The sequence below is a fragment of the Rattus norvegicus genome, chromosome 19, assembly GCF_021556685.1.
Source record: "Rattus norvegicus strain SHRSP/BbbUtx chromosome 19, alternate assembly SHRSP_T2T, whole genome shotgun sequence".
NCBI lineage: Eukaryota > Metazoa > Chordata > Mammalia > Rodentia > Muridae > Rattus > Rattus norvegicus.
In genome coordinates, this window is record NC_141552.1 from 53,085,655 (window position 1) to 53,103,818 (window position 18,164).

Sequence of the window (18,164 nt, forward strand, 5' to 3'; positions counted from 1 at the left end):
CCACAACCTCTTAACTGGCTTCATCTACCTTTAACCTCAGAACTATCTGAACAATCACCAGTGTTTAAAAACCCCCAAACCCAATTGTGTTACGTTTCTAATCCCCCGTTGGTGTTGAGGACTACTCAGAGGAACCAGCTCTCTCCTTTCTACCATGCAGGTTCCAGGGCACAAACTCAAGTCATCCATCAAGTATGACAGCGAACATGGTTGCCTCACAGGTCCACTTCACTTTATTTATTTATTTTTTCAAGACAGGGCGTAGTGGTTAGTTTTAGTGAAACAAACACAAAACTCATTTGACGTAAACCCAGACTCATCTGGGGAGGGAGGGTCTCAGGCAAGGCTGTCCTGTGGGACACGTTTGTGGGCGTTTTCTTTCTTTATTATTTTTTAAAGATTGATTTATTTTATTTTATGTATACGATGGCTTGCCTGCATGTCTGCAAGTGTACTGTTTGAATGGCTGTGCCCTCAGAAGTCAGAAGAGAGTGTTGGATCCCCTGGAACTAGACTTACAGATAGCTGTGAGCCACCGTGTGGGAGAAGTGTACCAGGGTCCTCGAAAAAAGCAACATGTGCTTTTTTTCTTTCCTTTTTAAATACAGGGTTTCTCTCTGTGTAGCCCTGGCTGTCCTAGAACCCACTATATAGTCCAGGCGGTTCTAGAACTCTCTACGGAGTCCAGGCTGGCCTTGAACTCACAGAGGTCCGCCTGTCTCTGCCTCACAAGTGCTGCATCAAAGGTGTGCGCCGCCACGATCAGGAACAAAGTGCTCTTGATTGCTGAGTCACCACTTAAGGCTGATGTGGGAAAAGCCAGCCCACTGTGGTGGTGTCACTCTGGGCTGGTGGTCTTGGGCGGTATAAGAAAGCAGACTGAGCAAACGGTGGAGAGCAATCGAGTAAGCAGAAGTCCTCCACACTGCCTGCCTCTGCTCCTGCTTGAGTTCTGCCCAGATTTTACTCAGCGACGGATTGAGATCAGAACACATAAGCCAATGGACCCGTTTCTTCCCAGGTTGTTTTTGGTTATGGTTCTTATCACAACAGATAGCAAACCAGGACACTGAGTCTCTCACTGAACCTGGAGCTCAGGGATTCAGCAGGAAGGTCTAGCCAGCGAGCCCCAAGCATCCTTCCTCGCCAGCACTGGGATCACAGAGTCACGGCACTGGGCCTGGTGTTTGACACGGATGCTGGGGTCCTGGCTTGGGCCTTGCTCCTCCTGTCCCGTACCTATGGGTAATGCCACGCTTCCCATGCAGGTCTGCTGCGCAGACTCTCGCCTCTGTGTGCTATTATCTCTTATTTACTCTTTGAACTGCAGCTCGGGGAAACTCGCTGTTACCTTTCGGCTTCGGTCGGTTTCCTTTCCCTCATTGCTTTTTAATCTGGTTTGGTAATAACGAAGATTGGACTGACTCCAGGAGTTAACGAGCATCTATCTTCTCCATCAGAGGGTGGATTCTAGGGCTGTGGCCATTCTGTTTAGCACTGTCTCCTGGCATTTTGTGTTGAATAAATGAATGAATGCCAGTACCAGGAAAATCCTGAAGGAAAGATATGATACCTTTGACCTCTGTGGTCACCTGCACACACGTGCATGTAACCACACACTGACACATGACTTAAAAAAGTCTCAGAGGTTTTTTTGTCGTAGTTAAATGTTTTTTAAAACATTACTTGTGAACATCATTAAATATATAATTTGTCAAAATTTCGGATTATCTCCACAATACTTCTCCGTGTGTGTCCATGTGTATGAGATGTACTGTGTGGGTGGGTGCATGGGCGTGTGCATACATGTGGAAGATGTGGGTTGGGGCATCTGTGTGAGGGGGCGCACATGTGTATGTGGATGTACACGTGTAGGTGGGTACATGTGTATACACGTGTTTGTGAGTGAGAACATGTGCGTGTGTGTGGGGTGCACGTGTGTGCCTGTATGTGGAATTTGGAGGTCGGTTTTGGGCTCCCCAGGGACCACCTAGTTTGGTTCTCACAGGATCCCTCACAGGCTAGAGTTTGCTGATCAGGAAGGACTAGCCGGGGTCCACCTTGCCTGCCAGTGCTGGGCTTACAAATGTGTACGACCAAACATAGCGTCATTTCACCAGTGCTGGGGTCACACTCCGGTCCCGTGCAGCAAGTACATCACCCACTGAGCCCTCCGCAGCTCCATGACAACCGTTTTAGCCTTTCTTTTTAAACCTGGGATCCAGATATTACGCTTTGTAATAGAGATCATATATCCCCAGTTTAAGTTAAAAATTCACCTGACTTTTGAAACCACACCTTACTTTGTGCTGGGGATCGAACTTACAGCTTGTCGCTCTAGGCAGGGGCTCTACCACTGAGTGACTTCTCCAGTCCTCTTTTTCACTTGCGATTGAGACAGGGTGTCACTGGCTGCCTTGGCCGAACTTGAACTCACTTCATAGCCTAAACCCTAAACAGGTTTTGTACTTAAGTCCCAGTTTCCCAAGTAGGTAGGCAGTAGGCCTGCTCCAGCAATTCCGGCTCCCATTTTGTCTCTCATGGTGTTGACAATTTTGAAAAGTCCAGACTATTCTCCTGTCCCAGGTCCCACAGTTGATTGCTGTCCCTGTTGGAACGTTTTTTTTTTTAAGACAAGAAGCCAATGGTGACAACATGTACTTCCTAATGTATCCACCAGGGGGCGAACATGTTCCGCAGTCCCACATTGATGTCGCAAAATTCAATCACTTGGTTAAGATGCAGTCATTGAGTAGAACTGTGAGGGGGAGAATTCAACGACGTCGAGTACCTAAAGGGCTGGGTTCATAACTGTACTTGTCCATTCCCCTTCATCGTTGTCTCCGGGCAGACACACAAGTCCTCCATCTTCCTGACCTGGCTAGTGCCCTATGCCTCCTAGGCAACTGTCCTACCACAGAGCTCTAGATCAGTCCTCCACACCAGGCAGCTGTCCTAACACAGAGCTATCGATCAGCCCCGACAGCATTTTTGACTTTGCCATTTACCTTTTAAAACTGTGAGTGGGGACTTTAAGACATACAAAACCAGAGACAGTAGCATCATGAGCGAGTCTCAGTATACTTGTCCGCCATCCATGTGCAATAGTCAGTGTGTTACCGGGAGCTTTCTATTTTCCCTGGGCGTTTTTAAAGCAGATCTCAGATCTCACATAATTTAATGCATGCATGTTTTTATACGCAAAACCGTTTTCCCCCTTAAATATCATCCTTTGATATACTCTTGGGAAAATTCTGTACATAGAAGAGACAGAGTGGATCGCAATTGACTATCTGTAAGAGTTGGGGCCTGTCAATTACATTGAAACCCAGAATCTGGGAGCATGGCATGCTATAATACATTATAATGTATTATATTCCTTATATATAAAATATATGTATTATATATGTATATATAAATAAAATCGATTTTTCTCCATCTCCAATACATATGTTATTATATATTTCCTTATATATAATGTATATATTCAATATATACCGATGTATAAAATCTCCATTATTCCATCTCTAGTCTCTCCATCAAGAATGTCCACCCACAACCAGGAGAGGGGATAACATTTAAAATGTAAATACATAAAATATCCAAAAAATAAGGTATCTCAAGACCTCTCCTCCTGCCACGCCCTCACACACATGTCATGGAACACAGGCATATTTGGAACACACGGAGTCCAGCTGTGCTTCAGATGAGCCCAGCTCTCAACAGTGTTGTGGTGTTGGGGCTGCTCACCAGTTGCTGCCCCTTATCCAGGCCTCCCATGCGACCACAGTGAGAAGCTATAATTAATAACAACCTGGGAGGTGGGCTGGAGAGATGGCTCAGAGGTTAAGGGCACTGACAGCTCTTGCAGAGGTCCTGAGTTCCCAGCAACCACATGGTGTCTCACAGCCATCCGTAATGGGATCCGATGCCCTCTTCTGGTGTGTCTGAAGACAGCTGCAGTGTATACATATATGTGAAATAAATAAATGATTCTTTAAAAGAATAAAGCAAGCCGGAAGCCAGGGGGATACCAGTTCACACTGGATGTTTTGTTTGGAGCCGATGACGATGGCAGCTTTGGCATCTTTGAGAGCCGTGTCACCAGGACACAACAGGCAGTAGGCCAGGTGTTTGTCACAGTAAAGGTCGCATTTCACCATCCGGTTGGCTGTCTCAAGGCAAGGATTAGTGATCTCTGCTACATGAACGTGTTCATGTTCTCAGCAGAGATGACAGAGGCATGGCCAGAGGGAAGACGGTGAAAAGGAGGGCACCAGGTTGCTCTGGAATTCTGTCAGGTTCTGTCAAACCAAGAGAAGCGTCTATAGAAGCTACGATCCAGAAAAGGGGGTAACGAGAGTCAGTGTAGACTGATTTCTTAGTATTGTGACTTCTATGAGAGACGTCGTAGGTGGCCTACCATCTACCACGGAGGGACAACCAGAGTGCTCTAGGGAGGTGTGGGTGGTGAGGATGGAGTTTTAAGGATCATCCAGAACTGTGAAAGCATGGGGGGCAGGCTAAGTGGAGAACTCCATCTTGGACCTACTGTGATCAACAGACATTCTGTCACCCAGGTGGTAAAACCTCCCTCACCAAAGCTCTTCCCTCACCAAAGCTGCAGAAAGTGAAGATGCCCTGAAGGCCTGCACGGGGCTCTGACATGAAGACTGTGGTCTTCCTGCCCGTGGTAGAGTGCCCATGTGTGTGTCAGCAGCATCCCACTGCCTGTGAGACAGTCTACAGAGAAGAGCTGGCAGTAGGTGTCAGTAGGAACTTCGTTAATGGTGATGGGTTTCAGGTCTACAGATGCTACTGTGGTCACATGCTTGCCAGCATCCGTCTATGCCAGGGCTGTTCAAAACCCGATGGAGGATGCGCAGAATAGGCCAGAGAAGACTTTGACCGAGAGACACAGTTCACACACCCTGGCATTGAGACACCTCAGGCCACCTTGATTTAGATATCTATTTTTTTAACAGCTGAAAGGTTTTTGTTTTTTGTTTTAGATTTTGTTTATTTATTATATATAAGTACACTGTTGCTGTCTTCAGACACACCAGAAGAGGGCATCAGATCTTATGGTTGTGAGCCACCATGTGATTGCTGGGAATTGAACTCAGGACCTCTGGAAGAACAGTCAGTGTTCTTAACCACTGAGCCATCTCAGGTTTTACATCCATTTTCTCACATACCATCTCTTTGAAGAACTTCCTATGTGTAACAATAATGTGCACACTGTACCTTGCCCCTTCCTTCTCCTCCTCGGTCTCCAGGGTTTTCTGCTAATCCATGAACTGTACCAAGAAAGAAGAAACATGCTTCAGCAGTTAATATCTAACCCAGCACATTGACAATAGCCAAGTGACCATGGTTGGTAGCAATCGCGGTTACAGTATAGAGAGATAATAAATTATATTCCCAGGAAATTCTGATTAATTATTGGCTCCAGGCACCTCTCCATATCCTACCAGGAGATCTAATTCTTCTAGTGCCCAAGTGCTTTCAGCAGATTAGTAACCCAAGGCAGCTCCTTGCCTTGCTTAGCTCACCTCTGAATGTCAGAACTAAGTTCCCATCGAGAGAACATCTGGATGTCAGCTGATGTACCCAGACCTTGTGTTGACTCAACCACATCACCATCATTAACAAACAGAGGAGCAGGGATCTATTCCACTCCCATAATCCTCAGAGACAAACAATAATAAATCATAGTCCAAGCCTTTTTATTATTTCTGGTTCTGGGGAAACATCTGTCACTGATAAGGTGAAAGTAAAGACTTCCACTAGCAAAGCCAAGAGTGCAAACGCAAGGGAAAGGCGGAAGAAGTGTTGAGAGGACACCCCCTCCCTCAACCCCCCAGTCACTCCTGTTTTCTGTAAAACTTTGTCCTGATGAGAGTTCAGGCTGCTTCACCAAACCGCCCTGTGGGTCGGCAGTGGGTTTATAATAAAGAGACGCTAATGGGATTACATTGAAAATGGCTCCTTCCTTGGCGGTCTTTTGGGGTTCAGATGCTTCTTGGTACAACAGCGTTCCTTCAGGAAATGATAGGGGATTCTGCATGAATATCCCCACAGGCCCTTGCCACGTGGGGACCTAACTGCTCAGGCCTGGCCATAAGGAAAGCTGTCTGCATTATGCTCATGTACTTTTCCCAGGAGAGGATTGGTCACCTCCACAGTTACCTGAAGAAGACCCTGAAGGCGTTATCCCTCCAAGTCTCATCATTTGCACGTGGACATGGGCTTGAGCATCATATTCCAAGTCTGTAGCTTCTAACAGGCATTGAAATCTTGACGCCAGTCTGGCCAGTGTAGACAAAGACGCCATGGATGGTGGTAGCTGGTTAGAAGCAAAGACAACAGGAGCAGACATCAGGCCCTGGTCACTGTCCCCAACAAGCAAGGAGTCACAGTAAGTGACACACCAAAGATTTTAAAATTCTTTTTATGACACAACCCTAATGAAATTTAAACACCCGATAAAAACATCTTAATCCCATCAGATTATCATATCAAAATCTTGTCCATAACTTTTGAACCCAATATTTCCAATGTCTTTTTTTTTCCCTATGTGTGAGTCCCTCAGGCCACTTGAGAAGACATTTCCTGCATGTTTTCCGCTTGTTCCCTTGGTTCAGTCTGGTGGAACCATGCTGCTGGTGAGAGTAGGCACCAGCCCCGTGACTCTGAAATGTCCACAGTGCTTCTCAAACAGGTACGTAAGTCAGTAACCCAAGGATTATGTGAGGTTGTGAATTTGAATCTAGGTTTTGAGTGAGGTCTGAAATCTTCCATTTCCAATCAAGTGTGTTGTGATTTTCCTCTGAGTTTGTCTTGGGGGGTCTCTGAAGACCAAGCTCCAGCCTTTGTACACAAGTCTTTGGAAGTTTGGTCTTGGATGTGTTTTGGTACCTTCCTTTCCTACTATTGGATGCTCCTTTATCGTGACCTACAGCCTGTTCCTAAGTCTCTGACCTATTGCCAGGTCTATGGAAAACTTACTTATACTGGTTTTGGTGGTTCTTATATGACTTGATTTCAGATTATTCCCACAAAGAGGGTCACTGCCTTCCACCTATCTTTGTGTGTGCGTGCGTGCGTGCCTGCCTGCCTACCTGTCTATCTGTCTGTCTGTTTTTCATTCATGAATCTAGCACACTCTTGGGAGCACAGAGTGGGTTAACTAATTCACACTGCCGATATCAGGAACAAGGACAGCAACAAATACACAGGAAGGGGCTGATGAGCCAAACCTTTTTATCAGGGAATTTGTCTTCATCACCAAAGCAGCTTTCCTGTGAGAGTTCTAATTGGTGGGTAAAGCAAGCAGGCCCAAGTTCATGGGGTCACACTGGAGCCGAGAGCTAGTCGCTGTGGCATATTCAAGGAGGCTTAAATTCAAACTAAGCTGGAAATCATCCTCCAAAATGTGATGTTGGTTCTAATTTCTGTTTTTTCCTGTATAATAACAATCTTGGCATCTAAGTCAGCACAATGGAAATGGGACCCTGGGAATGGTACCCCAGCTTTGGTGGTACCCCATCTCCCTGCTATTTGATTCTCTAGGCAGAGAGACATGTGATTAGAAGTGTGAGTCTAAGCCTGCAGAAGAGTAGTCCAGTGATTTGTCATTTTAATAAGCATCTGGGATGATCACTTAAGGGTCACGTTGCTTTAGAAGGAAGTTGACCTGAGAATTGAGAATAATGGCTCTTAATTACCACAGCTTGGTAGCAAGTTTAAAATCAAGGGATTTACACGGTGTGGTGGTGCATTCAGGAGGCAGATGGACTTTTGTGAGTTTGAGACCAGCCTGATCTACATAATGAGACGCTGTTTAAAACACCACCACCACCACCATCGCCAGCAGCAGCAGCAGCAGCAGCAGCAACAACAACAACAATAACAGAAACAATAGCAACAACAACAATAACAGAAACAGTAGCAACAACAACATCAAAACAGCATCCAAACAACAACAGCAGTAACAACAACAACAGCAGCAACAGAAACAACAGCAACAGCAGTAGCAGTAACAACAACAGCACAGTAACAGCAGCAGTAACAACAACAGCAACAACAATAACAGAAACAACAAGAGCAACAGCAACAGCACTAACAACATAACAGAAACAATAGCAAGAACAGCAATAACAGCAGCAACAACATCAAAACAACAACAGCAGTAACCACAGCAACATTGACAGCAACAGCAGCAGCAGCAGCAGCAACAACAACCACAGCAACAACAGCAACAAAAAATCAAGCCATTATTATTTTTCATAACACTTTTTGGCTATTCTAGTCCCTTGCACGAACTTTTGGATCCACTGTTCAGTTTTTGCGAAGAAGCCAGGTGGGGATGGATTGCACACATTCTACGGATCAGCATGGTGTGTTGTCATCCTGACAGCAAAGGCCTTCTGGACTCGGAACCTGAGCTCATCTTTTCGTTTGTTTTGATGCTTTACTTCTTCAGTTTTCTATGCATGTCAGCGTAGAAGTCTGTACTGCTCTTTAAAACTGTGTTCCGGGACCTGGTGTGATGGCTCAGGTGTTACAAGCACCCAGGCTGGGTTCTCAGCACCCACATGGTGGGACACAGCAGTCCGTAACTTCAGTCCCAAGATCTCACACTTTCTTCTGCCCCCCTCAGGCACTATGTGCAGGCGGTGCACAGACAAAGACATGCAGGCAAAACACCCATACACACAAAATAACAAGTAAGAGAAACGAGCTTACAAAATATTCCTCAGTTTGAGGACAGCTTACAGAGCAAGTTTCAGATTAGCCAGGGCTACACATAAACAAACAAACAAACAATTATTCCCATGCCCCTTAATTTTTTGCAACTCTACATTTATTTGAGACATGGTCTTGCTATGTAGCTCAGATAGCTCTAACTTAAGGCTATCCTCCTGCCTCAGGTTTCCAAGTGTTGGAATTACAGACGTGCACCACCATTCCTGGTCTAAAACATTGCTTGTGTAATTGTGTTTTGGATTATTGTGAGCAATCCTTTATGTGTTTTTATACATTTATTTGTTTGTATACAGAAGTCATGGTGGAGGTCAGAAGACAGTTCTTCTTCCACCATGTGGGTCCCAGGAAACAAACTCAGGTTCTCAGGTTGGTAGAGGGCACCTTCTTCTATGGAGGCATCTTACCCAATTTTTTTAAAATTAAAAATGGAATTGGTTTCTGTTTAGTGATCCGCTATTCTGTAACCTTGCCAACCTTTTAAATTATTTCAAAAAGTCTTTTAGATGGGTTCCTCAGGAATTCTGATGGGCACCACTGAGTCACATGCAAAAAAGGGATCATTGACTTCTTGTCCCCCAATTAGTATGTTTTCTACCCCTTGCCCGGTTGTCCCCGAGAGGAGCTGCTAGTGTTGCATATGTGTGTGAGTTGACATCTTCGCGGTTTTTCTGATGTTGGAGAATGATTAGTGCCTTCGTCAGTAAGTATCATGTTAGCTGTGGGTTTTCAATGGAGTCAGTTTGAGGAAGTTCCCTTCTATGTTTAATTTGTTGATTTTTTTTTAAATTATAAAAGATTGTCGGACTAGGTGTTAGTCTGTGTCTACTGAAACACTCAGTTGGTTTTCCCCTTCATTTTATCAACATGAACTAACTGGGAATGGCATGGGCTTTTGAAACCTGAAGACCCATCCCCCAGTGACACACCTCCCCCAACAAGGCCACGCCTCCTAATCCTTCCCAAAACAGTTCCACCAACTTGGGACTGAGTGTTCAAATATATGAACTTCTAGAGGTTATTCTCATTCAAACCAGCACACAGGACTGGTCTCTCCATCAAAGCCAGAACTTGTCTGCATGGCTCGTCTCCCTGGTCAGCTTGCTCTGGGCATTCCCCATCTCTGTTGCTGGAATTACAGTCTGCCCATTCCTGCCTGGCCTCTGCATGAGGACTGATCTGAATCCTGGTTCTCACAGTCGTGTGTCAAGTGCTCTAACCACTGGACTGTCTCCCCAGACCGTGATTTTCTTTTTAAAATATTGATCACTTAAAGTTGAGACCTTACCTCTAAGCTCCTGGGAAGTTTTGGCATGCTGTGACTGTACTCTATTTCTGCTTAAATGTTTCTATTAATACTGACAAGGGGTCTCCATATACCTTCCTGTATTTTTTAAGCTTGGAATCCTTTGTGTCTCAGAACAAACGTAAGAACTTTGTTCTTTTTGTTACATTAAGTTCAGCATCTGGGCCCTCAGAGTTAGACTCTTCTGACTGATTTCTTTTCTTTCTTGTTTTGGAAAAGCTTTCATATCTTTTCCCACAAATCTGTCCTCCTCCCTCACCCCCGATCTCCCCACATTATCATACATTTCAGATAAGATTTTATGGAAATCCTGGGTATTAACTCCTCTCTTTTCTGGGGCCTGTTGTTATTTGTTTGTTTTTTTCCAGTGACTTGGCTGGACTAGGTCACAGAAGCGTATTTCCCTGGTGGTGAGTGCAGTCTCCGATGCTGACACTTCGGATGTGGATGTTGTCCTCAGGGAGGGAAACCCTGTCAGCCACTGTCCCTGGAGATCTGAGATGAATAGAATGCTGCTGTAATAGAACTCTCTTTGCCTCCCCTTCCTATGTCTCCTGTCAGAGCTCCTGGCCTGACCTCTCCTGACGTTATTCAGCAGTATATTCAGGTGTTAGCTCTAGTAGCCAAGGCCTGATTGCTTAATTGTTTTTGATAATGGCCGGATACAGGCAGTTGTAGATACTGGCTGGGATCCCAGGAAGGATTCTCTTAGCTCTTTCTCCCCCTGGTTCCTTTAAGCTAAGCCAACTACAGACAAGCTTTTCTGCATTATTATATTGATGTACTTCCAGACTCAATCTGACCTAATGGTGAGGACTCTTGAAATGGGAAAAGCTCATTAAAAAGGAAGGCTTGTTTTTCTGCCGTAAGTGACAATGTTTTGAAAAATTTCATTGTTGCTGCTAATTTAATGTCACCAAGACCCTCCTTCTAAGTGCCTCCCTTCAAGACCTCCATTTATTTCTCTTTAAATGTTCGCGCGCGCGTGTGTGTGTGTGTGTGTGTGTGTGTGTGTGTGTGTGTGTGTATGTTCATATATGTGTGCATGGAAGTGCACCTGCAGGAGAAGGCCAGGGGTTGATATCAGTGTCATCTGTTGCTTTCCAGCTTATTTATCCAGATATAAGCTTGGCATGGTGGTTCACGCCTTCAATCCCAGCAGTCCAGAAGCAGAGGCAGGTGGATCACTGTGAGGTACGTGGGTGGGTGTCTGATGAGGCCACAAGGGGGCGTCAGAAGCCCTGGAACCTGACTTACAGGTGGTTGTGAGCTGCCCGGTGAGGACTGAGAGCTGATCTGAAGTCCTCTGGAAGAACACCAGAGCTCTTAGGCATGAAGCCGTCTCTCCAAACCCTCCGTCTTAAGTTTGAGACACAGTCTCTCGTGTTTAAACCTGGAGCTCCCCAGTTTGGCAAGACTAACAGCCCAGCAGGTCCCACGGACTCCTCCTGTCTCCACAGAGGTAGCTTTGGGTTACAGGCATATGCTGCGCTGAGCCTTTTACATAGATGCTGGGGCTCTCAGCACAGGTCTCGGGCTGGTACTTTACCAGCTGAGCCCTCTCCCTGCTACTACTTCTGGCAACACAGTGAGGCACAAACGTCGTGTGTTTTTCTTTTAAGTAAGTTATCTTAGGAAGAGTTCTGGAACCCCATCTTCTTAAGGCCTCCCCTTCTCACTGAACAGAATCTGCCGCTATGCCACCACAGGGTGCTCATCTGAAGTGACGTACCTGCCTTGGCACGTAAGTGGGACGCTGAAATGTACACAGTAGCCTCTGGTCTTTCCACTGTGCTTCTCCTGGTGTCGATCCTCGGAACGTGTCCAGTAGAAGCATTTGGAACCCAACACTCTTGGCCTTCTCTGCGTGAGCTGGGCTTCTAATCCAGAAGTGAGACCCGTGCTTTGGAAGGGAGCTCCAGTCCTATCTCTTGCCTCTGGAAGAGTGGGGAATAGCCCCAGGAGATGCCTGCCACTTGCCTCCTCCTAGAGTAAAACCTTAATTTTAGATTAGGAGCTGGCAGGAGAGGGAGCCCCATCTTCCTGGTTACCCTGCCTAGATTAAAATTTCCCTCTCACTGAACTGGGTCGGTGAGAGGGAACATGGTTCAAATGCCCGATTTTTTTTTCCTGTTCTTACAGGATTGAGTAATTCTTCTCAAACAAATATTTCTCTAATTGTTGTATTAGGACATTATCCAGAGGCCTTAGACTTTATGGTAGCCATGTAACATTTGAGAACTTGTCATAATTATTACTAGCTAAATACTTGTTTCATTCAGGTAAGTTCCTCACAGTGGGTTTCAGAAGTGTGGACATCCTAGAGATTCTTTATCCCTCCCCCCACATTGTTTTATCTTGTTTATTTTATTTTAATTTTTGAGACAGTCTAATATGTAGTCGAGGTTAGCCTTGAACCCATGGCCCTCTTGCCCGACTGTGGGTTAGTGGAGTGCCCACCATGCTCGACTCTTCTAGAATCATTGCACTTGGATGGAATCAAAGGACACTTGTAAATGGCGTCTCTCTGGGCAAGGCACACCTGAGAAACCACTGTCTTACACAACACTGAGTAACTTAGAGTAGCGCTCAGCTTGATGTCAATGGAGAAGCAAGAAAACAAAACAACCACCAGGCCGGAAATTTTCTGCTAGATTTGGCAAGAACCAAATTGCAATCAGTCTCCAAGGATTTATCGAACGCATGTGAGGACCACTTGAGTAATTCACATTTTCGGAAAATGTGGGAATTCTCAGCCTTTGGGGCTGAAATCCTATCACCATTAAAAATAGAGGTCAACCCAGAGTTTGAATCTGTTATGTTAGGAACCCACCCCCATTCCACTTGACCCATGACTTTCTAAGCCCTTAGCTTTCGGATCCAACGGCCTCTATTAATATCAAACAGGAAGCATGTCAAGTGTTGGCTCTTTATTTTCTGGACTTCAAATGCGTCACCACATTTTTCAGGATGGAAGCTTCTATAATCCTTTACCTGTGCTTTCCCTTCCCTAAATGGTCCACGAAGAACGAGCCTTTTGAGCATAATACGACAGAAGTCAGATTCGGAAGTGTGGCCATTCTAGAGACCCTGGCTTACCTCCTGGTTCTATTTGGCTGTTTTGTTTTAATCTTCGAGATAAGGTCTTAATACGTAGCTGCAGTTAGCCTTGAGCTAGCCTTAGATACTCCTGCTTAGTTTCTGTTTCCTGAGTGTATTAAATACATATCTTGTGAGGGCTTGGTATGTATCAGTCACTGTACTGATATATCACAGTAGATAAGACAATTCCTTTCCTCCAAGGATTCAAAGGTCACCTGACCTGGATGGTTTTACCACAGAGAAGCTCGCTGTGACAGCAGAAAGTTCACTCACTGCACTGACGCACAGCAAGGATGTGGGGGTGTGGTGGTTAATACCGTCAATTTGACAGGATCTAGAGTCACCTAGAAGACAAGCTTCTGGGTGTGTTGTGAGGTATTAGCTCCGCCCTAGATACTCTTGTAAAGACTTGCTAACTTTAGCCTAGTTGGGGTAGGAAGAGCCATTTTAACTGTGGGCAACACCATGCTGTGGGCTGTGGGGTCTCCGCACTGAATCAACAAGGGCAGTAACTAATAAAGAGGTCCAAGATGGCGAAACCTTCCAGAGGGCTTCCCTCGGAACCTGAAGAAAACAAAAACAAACTTAAAAGCCACAGAATCTGGTGGTAGAAAACAGTGGCTTACTCCAGGTGGGAGAAAGAAAGTGAAATGACAGCCATCAGATGATATTTTATGTGGCACAAATATCCTGGTCCAAAACCGGAAGGAAGATACTTACGTGGCCCACTGGATGAGACATAGATTTAAGAGTGAAGAGTAAACGCTGAGAATGTGTAAGGGGAGACATCCCCAAGGATCAGTTTGTGAGGCTTTCTAACTACCCCGTGCGATTTGGACAATCTGATTTTCTTTTTCCCTACAGCAGCTATTGGATTGTACAGATCTAAGGCTATGGGTGTCTGGGTCAGGGCTGGTTATGTGTAAGTCACCTACAATTTTTTGCCACACATGAGGTAGATTGCAAGTCTCTGGTGAGAGTGGGTCCAGGGACTCCAATATTTAGCAGCTAGGAAATGAGAACATTACACAGAAAGCTGAGAGGAAGCAGAGAGGCTGAGAGCCATCTAGAGCCGGCGTTTAAAGGGAGGCAGAGTGGCCAAGCACCAGACTGCATCTCCTGGGGTGATCGAACAGTACGGGATTTGATGTTTTGTGGTCAGTGAAAACCGGATCAGTGGAAGTGTAGGTGGCGAATCTCTGTAGCGGGCTAAGAAGCAAGCAGAACATGGCTACTACCGCAGGTCAGCGTAGCCAGACCAGTGAGGAGCCCGGCTCGTCTTTAGACACAGAAACAAGGGGCAGGTTTGTTTTGTTTCCCCCCAAGAAGGGAGAGCATTGTGGACACTGAACAAAAGAGGAGGATTTAGTTAAAGAGAATTTGAGGTTCGGAAGAGAGGGCGTAGACTTGAAAGACAGACAGTTCTTTGGAAGGTGGGAGAGGCTAGGATTGACATCTCCAATGGTGGGACTGGCCTTGGAAGGGGAAGGGGATGCTCAGAAGCTTAGTGTGGGTGACTTGAGGAGTTCATTAGCCCATGGTTTTTCAGAGGAGGGGTGTGGTGGTTTCATAGAGCAGGGGAGGGGATCCGAAGCAGAGTGTTAAAACTGCACACGAAGGCAGTTGTCCTGCTCTGTGATTTTTCTTCGTTGTTACTTGCTGGCTGGGGCATGGGAGCAGGCAGGGAGAAAGCAGGGTGTGATCCTATCCTGACTTGTCATGGCTGAAGATATTCAGCACTTTCCAGACTGGCCTTTCTCCAAACACTCTCCTGCTGGGCACAATGTTCTGAGAAAATGAAATCTTCCCCGGTCCGATGAATTTGGATGGCCCTTCACATGTGTGTTCTTTTCTTTCCCTGCACGAGGACATAGTCGAGATTCTCACAGAGAGACTCCGGATACATTCAGCATAGTTGAAATTTCAGGCTAATAGTTTCCAGAATGTTCTTGTTCCTTCTCCCTCCCACCCCATCTTATCCATAAAGTTCTCATGGTTTGGTTCCCTCCCTGCAACCAGGTAAAAGAACAGACGTCTCTACTGTGTTCATACAGTTATCTTCCCTGCTGTTACGTTACCCTTCTCGGTCATCGATTGGGGTGGAGCAGGGCTAACTCAGGGATGACATTGAATTTTATGAATTGTAGCTCCAAGAGCCCATGGCAGTTACTGTTTCCTGCCATAAACTTCAAACACAAACAGTAACCCAGTTTCCTTATTTTCTCAGGATTAGTAAGAAGCCGCTTAGAAACTGGCAGCAAGGTCAGGATGATCAGTCCAGAGGGTTACCACTCAGCTCTGTAAAGTCTAGGTAGAGGGAAGGCACACTTAGAATTCATTGTTTATTTATTGCATGTGTATGTGTACATGTGTGTGTTTGCAAGCATGTGGCCACATGCACGCTTGTGTGTGCTTGTGTGTGTACATGTATGTGCATATGTGTGTACATGTGTGTACGCATGCATGTATGAGTATATATATGTGCATGTGTGTACTTGTATGCATATATGTGTGTGCATACTTGGCAAGTATGTGGCCATGTGTGCATATGTGTGTGTATGTGTACTGGTGTGTATGTGTGTATTTGCAAGTATGTGGTCACATGCATGCATGTACATGCGTACATGTGTGTACTTGTGTGTACATGTGTGTGCGCACATGTACTTGGCAAATATGTGGTCATTTGTATGCATGTACATGTGTGTACTTGTATGTGTATACATATATGTGTGTGCATGTGCATGGGTGGAAGCCAGGGGTTGTCATCATTCTAAACCATTACTAATAATCAACATTTTCATAGTTTTTTTCCAGATTAAAATTGCTCTCATTTCTGGGTTTATCTCATCCCATTTAATTCATGTTGATCAGGGGATTCAATGGCAGCTGATAAATGAAGGAAAAAGAGAGGGGCTGGGAAGGATGGAGAAAGGATTAAGGGTAGTGGCGGAAGCATGCATTGTTAGTGGAGGAATGTCACAGCCATGGGGATGGAGATGGAGTCTGGGAAGGGAACCAGAAATTTAGAAATAACAGTAGCCTGTGTGCTCCACGGGGCTGCCACAGAACATGGTAGATAGATGAATCTGAGATCTTTGCATTTTATGGGGGAGGAGGGCTGACCATTAGGAAAAACATGTCTGAAAAGTTGCTGATGGGCCAGCAAAAGGACTCAGTGAGCAAGGGTGCTTGCCGCCAAGCCTGGTGATCTGCATTCACACCCTAGAGTCCACCTGATGGGAGGAGAGAACCGACTGACTTCCACAAGTTGCCCTCTGACCTCCAGGTGCCGTAGCACGGGTGCACCCACGCTCCCTTATCTACCTGCCATTGTATCCACACGCACAGAGATAATTAAGTGCATGCAAAAATCACATTTAAAAGTCAAACTCTGAAGGTTGAAGAGTGAAGGGAGCTGACAGGAGACAAAGAAGCTGAATGAAGCCCAGGAGGTGAGCCCAGGTCCCGTGGTGCCCAGAGCATCTGCTGGCATCCAGGACTGAGTCCCTTGTCTTCAACATGTCTGCTGGTCTCCCTGACCCACCTGCTTCTGTCCATTTTACTCCATGCTCCGAATGGCTGTGTTTCACCTTCCACCACTTTTCCTATTCGGGTCACTGCTGCCTGAATTAATATGGACACGAGCCTCAGGTCAGGGACAGAGCCACCTGTGAGTGATGGTCCCAGGCAGTGTCCTGCACACCTTTCTTAAACTCCTTTCTCTTTACTTCCCATGGCACAGTTCTGTACTTCAAATGGAGAAAAAGCATCCTTTGAGAATTCCAAACACACACACACACACACACACACACACACACACGCACGCACGCACGCACGCACGCACGCACACACACACACACACAATGTATTTTGATCATATCCATTCTCCATTCCCTACCTCCTTATTCCTCATGGATCTCCCTGTGTACCCATCCCAATTTCACTCCCCCACTCCCCATAGTCTCCCTGACCTACTGATATCACAGGGTTTTTGAGATAGGATTTCTCTGTGTAGCCCTGTCTGTCTGGAACTCTCTGTGTAGATCAGACTGGCCTTGAGCTCAAAGATCTGCCTGCCTCAGCTTTCCACGTGCTAGCATTAAAAGTGTCCATCATTGGGGCTGGAGAGATAGCTCAGCGGTTAAGAGCACTGATTGGTCTTTCAGAGGTCCTGAGTTCAAATCCCAACAACCACATGGTGGCTCACAACCATCTGTAATGGGATCTGAGGCCCTCTTTTGGTGTGTCTGAAGACAAAAACATATATATATATATATATATATACATATATATACATATATATATACATATATATACATATATATACATATATATATATATATATATATCTCAAAGCTCACTAAGGATGCCCTCTGCGTTTGCCCACCCATCTTCCCAGTGACTCCTGGGAAGCTTGATGCAGTCATACTACTCACCGTGGGATTATGAACAAGAATATGGAGACACGAGAAAACCCAGCTGGCAAGAGCAGAGTCACCATTCCATGGGTTCATGACTTCTCGGTTTCTTGTCTCTCCAGCCATGTCTGTACTTTCTGTCTCAAGTCTGACCGTCGTGAGAACATCGTCACCCTCACTGAGTCTTTCTGGCTTTGTCTTTGCAGACCCCAACATTTGTCTGGGCATCTGTTTCCAGGCTTCTCAATGGCATGTTCCCTTGTTTCTAGAGAGACGCTCCCTCAAAGATAACGACTCTCTGACTTCTGTAGCATAGGACCCTTCTCGTTCCCTGACCCCGTATCCTGCTCTAGTACAGACTCACACATAGGCTAACATGTCCTCCAACACCAACCTCCAGCACGTTCCACGGCCTATTGTAAAGCCTGTTAAACAGGGAATGAGTGAAGACATACTTGACAGAAAGTCATACCCAGACCCGGGCTATTGGCAACTGCTTTTCTGCAATAGTGTTTAGAAAACCCTCTTCCTCCAGTGGGCCAGAGATGTCTGTGAGGAGAACGGTACAA

The 18,164-nt window shown here is 45.7% G+C and overlaps 1 protein-coding gene across 2 annotated transcripts in view; it reads right to left on the reverse strand.

Moving 5' to 3' along the window:
- Nucleotides 1-212: 212 nt before the first annotated feature.
- Nucleotides 213-18,164, reverse strand: part of LOC134483643 (uncharacterized) — a 30,099-nt gene continuing 12,147 nt past the window's right edge. The window contains exons 2-5 of one of the 2 annotated variants that reach the window (XM_087596665.1): nt 11,808-12,061; nt 6,193-6,349; nt 5,248-5,300; nt 213-1,553 (exon numbers count right to left, since the gene is read on the reverse strand). In XM_087596665.1, the coding sequence (XP_087452791.1) occupies nt 1,434-1,553; nt 5,248-5,300; nt 6,193-6,349; nt 11,808-11,912 (435 nt within the window). In that variant the 5' untranslated portion in view covers nt 11,913-12,061 and the 3' untranslated portion in view covers nt 213-1,433. Of the gene's footprint in view, nt 1,554-3,435; nt 4,305-5,247; nt 5,301-6,192; nt 6,350-11,807; nt 12,967-18,164 lie in introns of those variants that run through there. The other variant, XM_087596666.1, reaches the window with a different exon arrangement.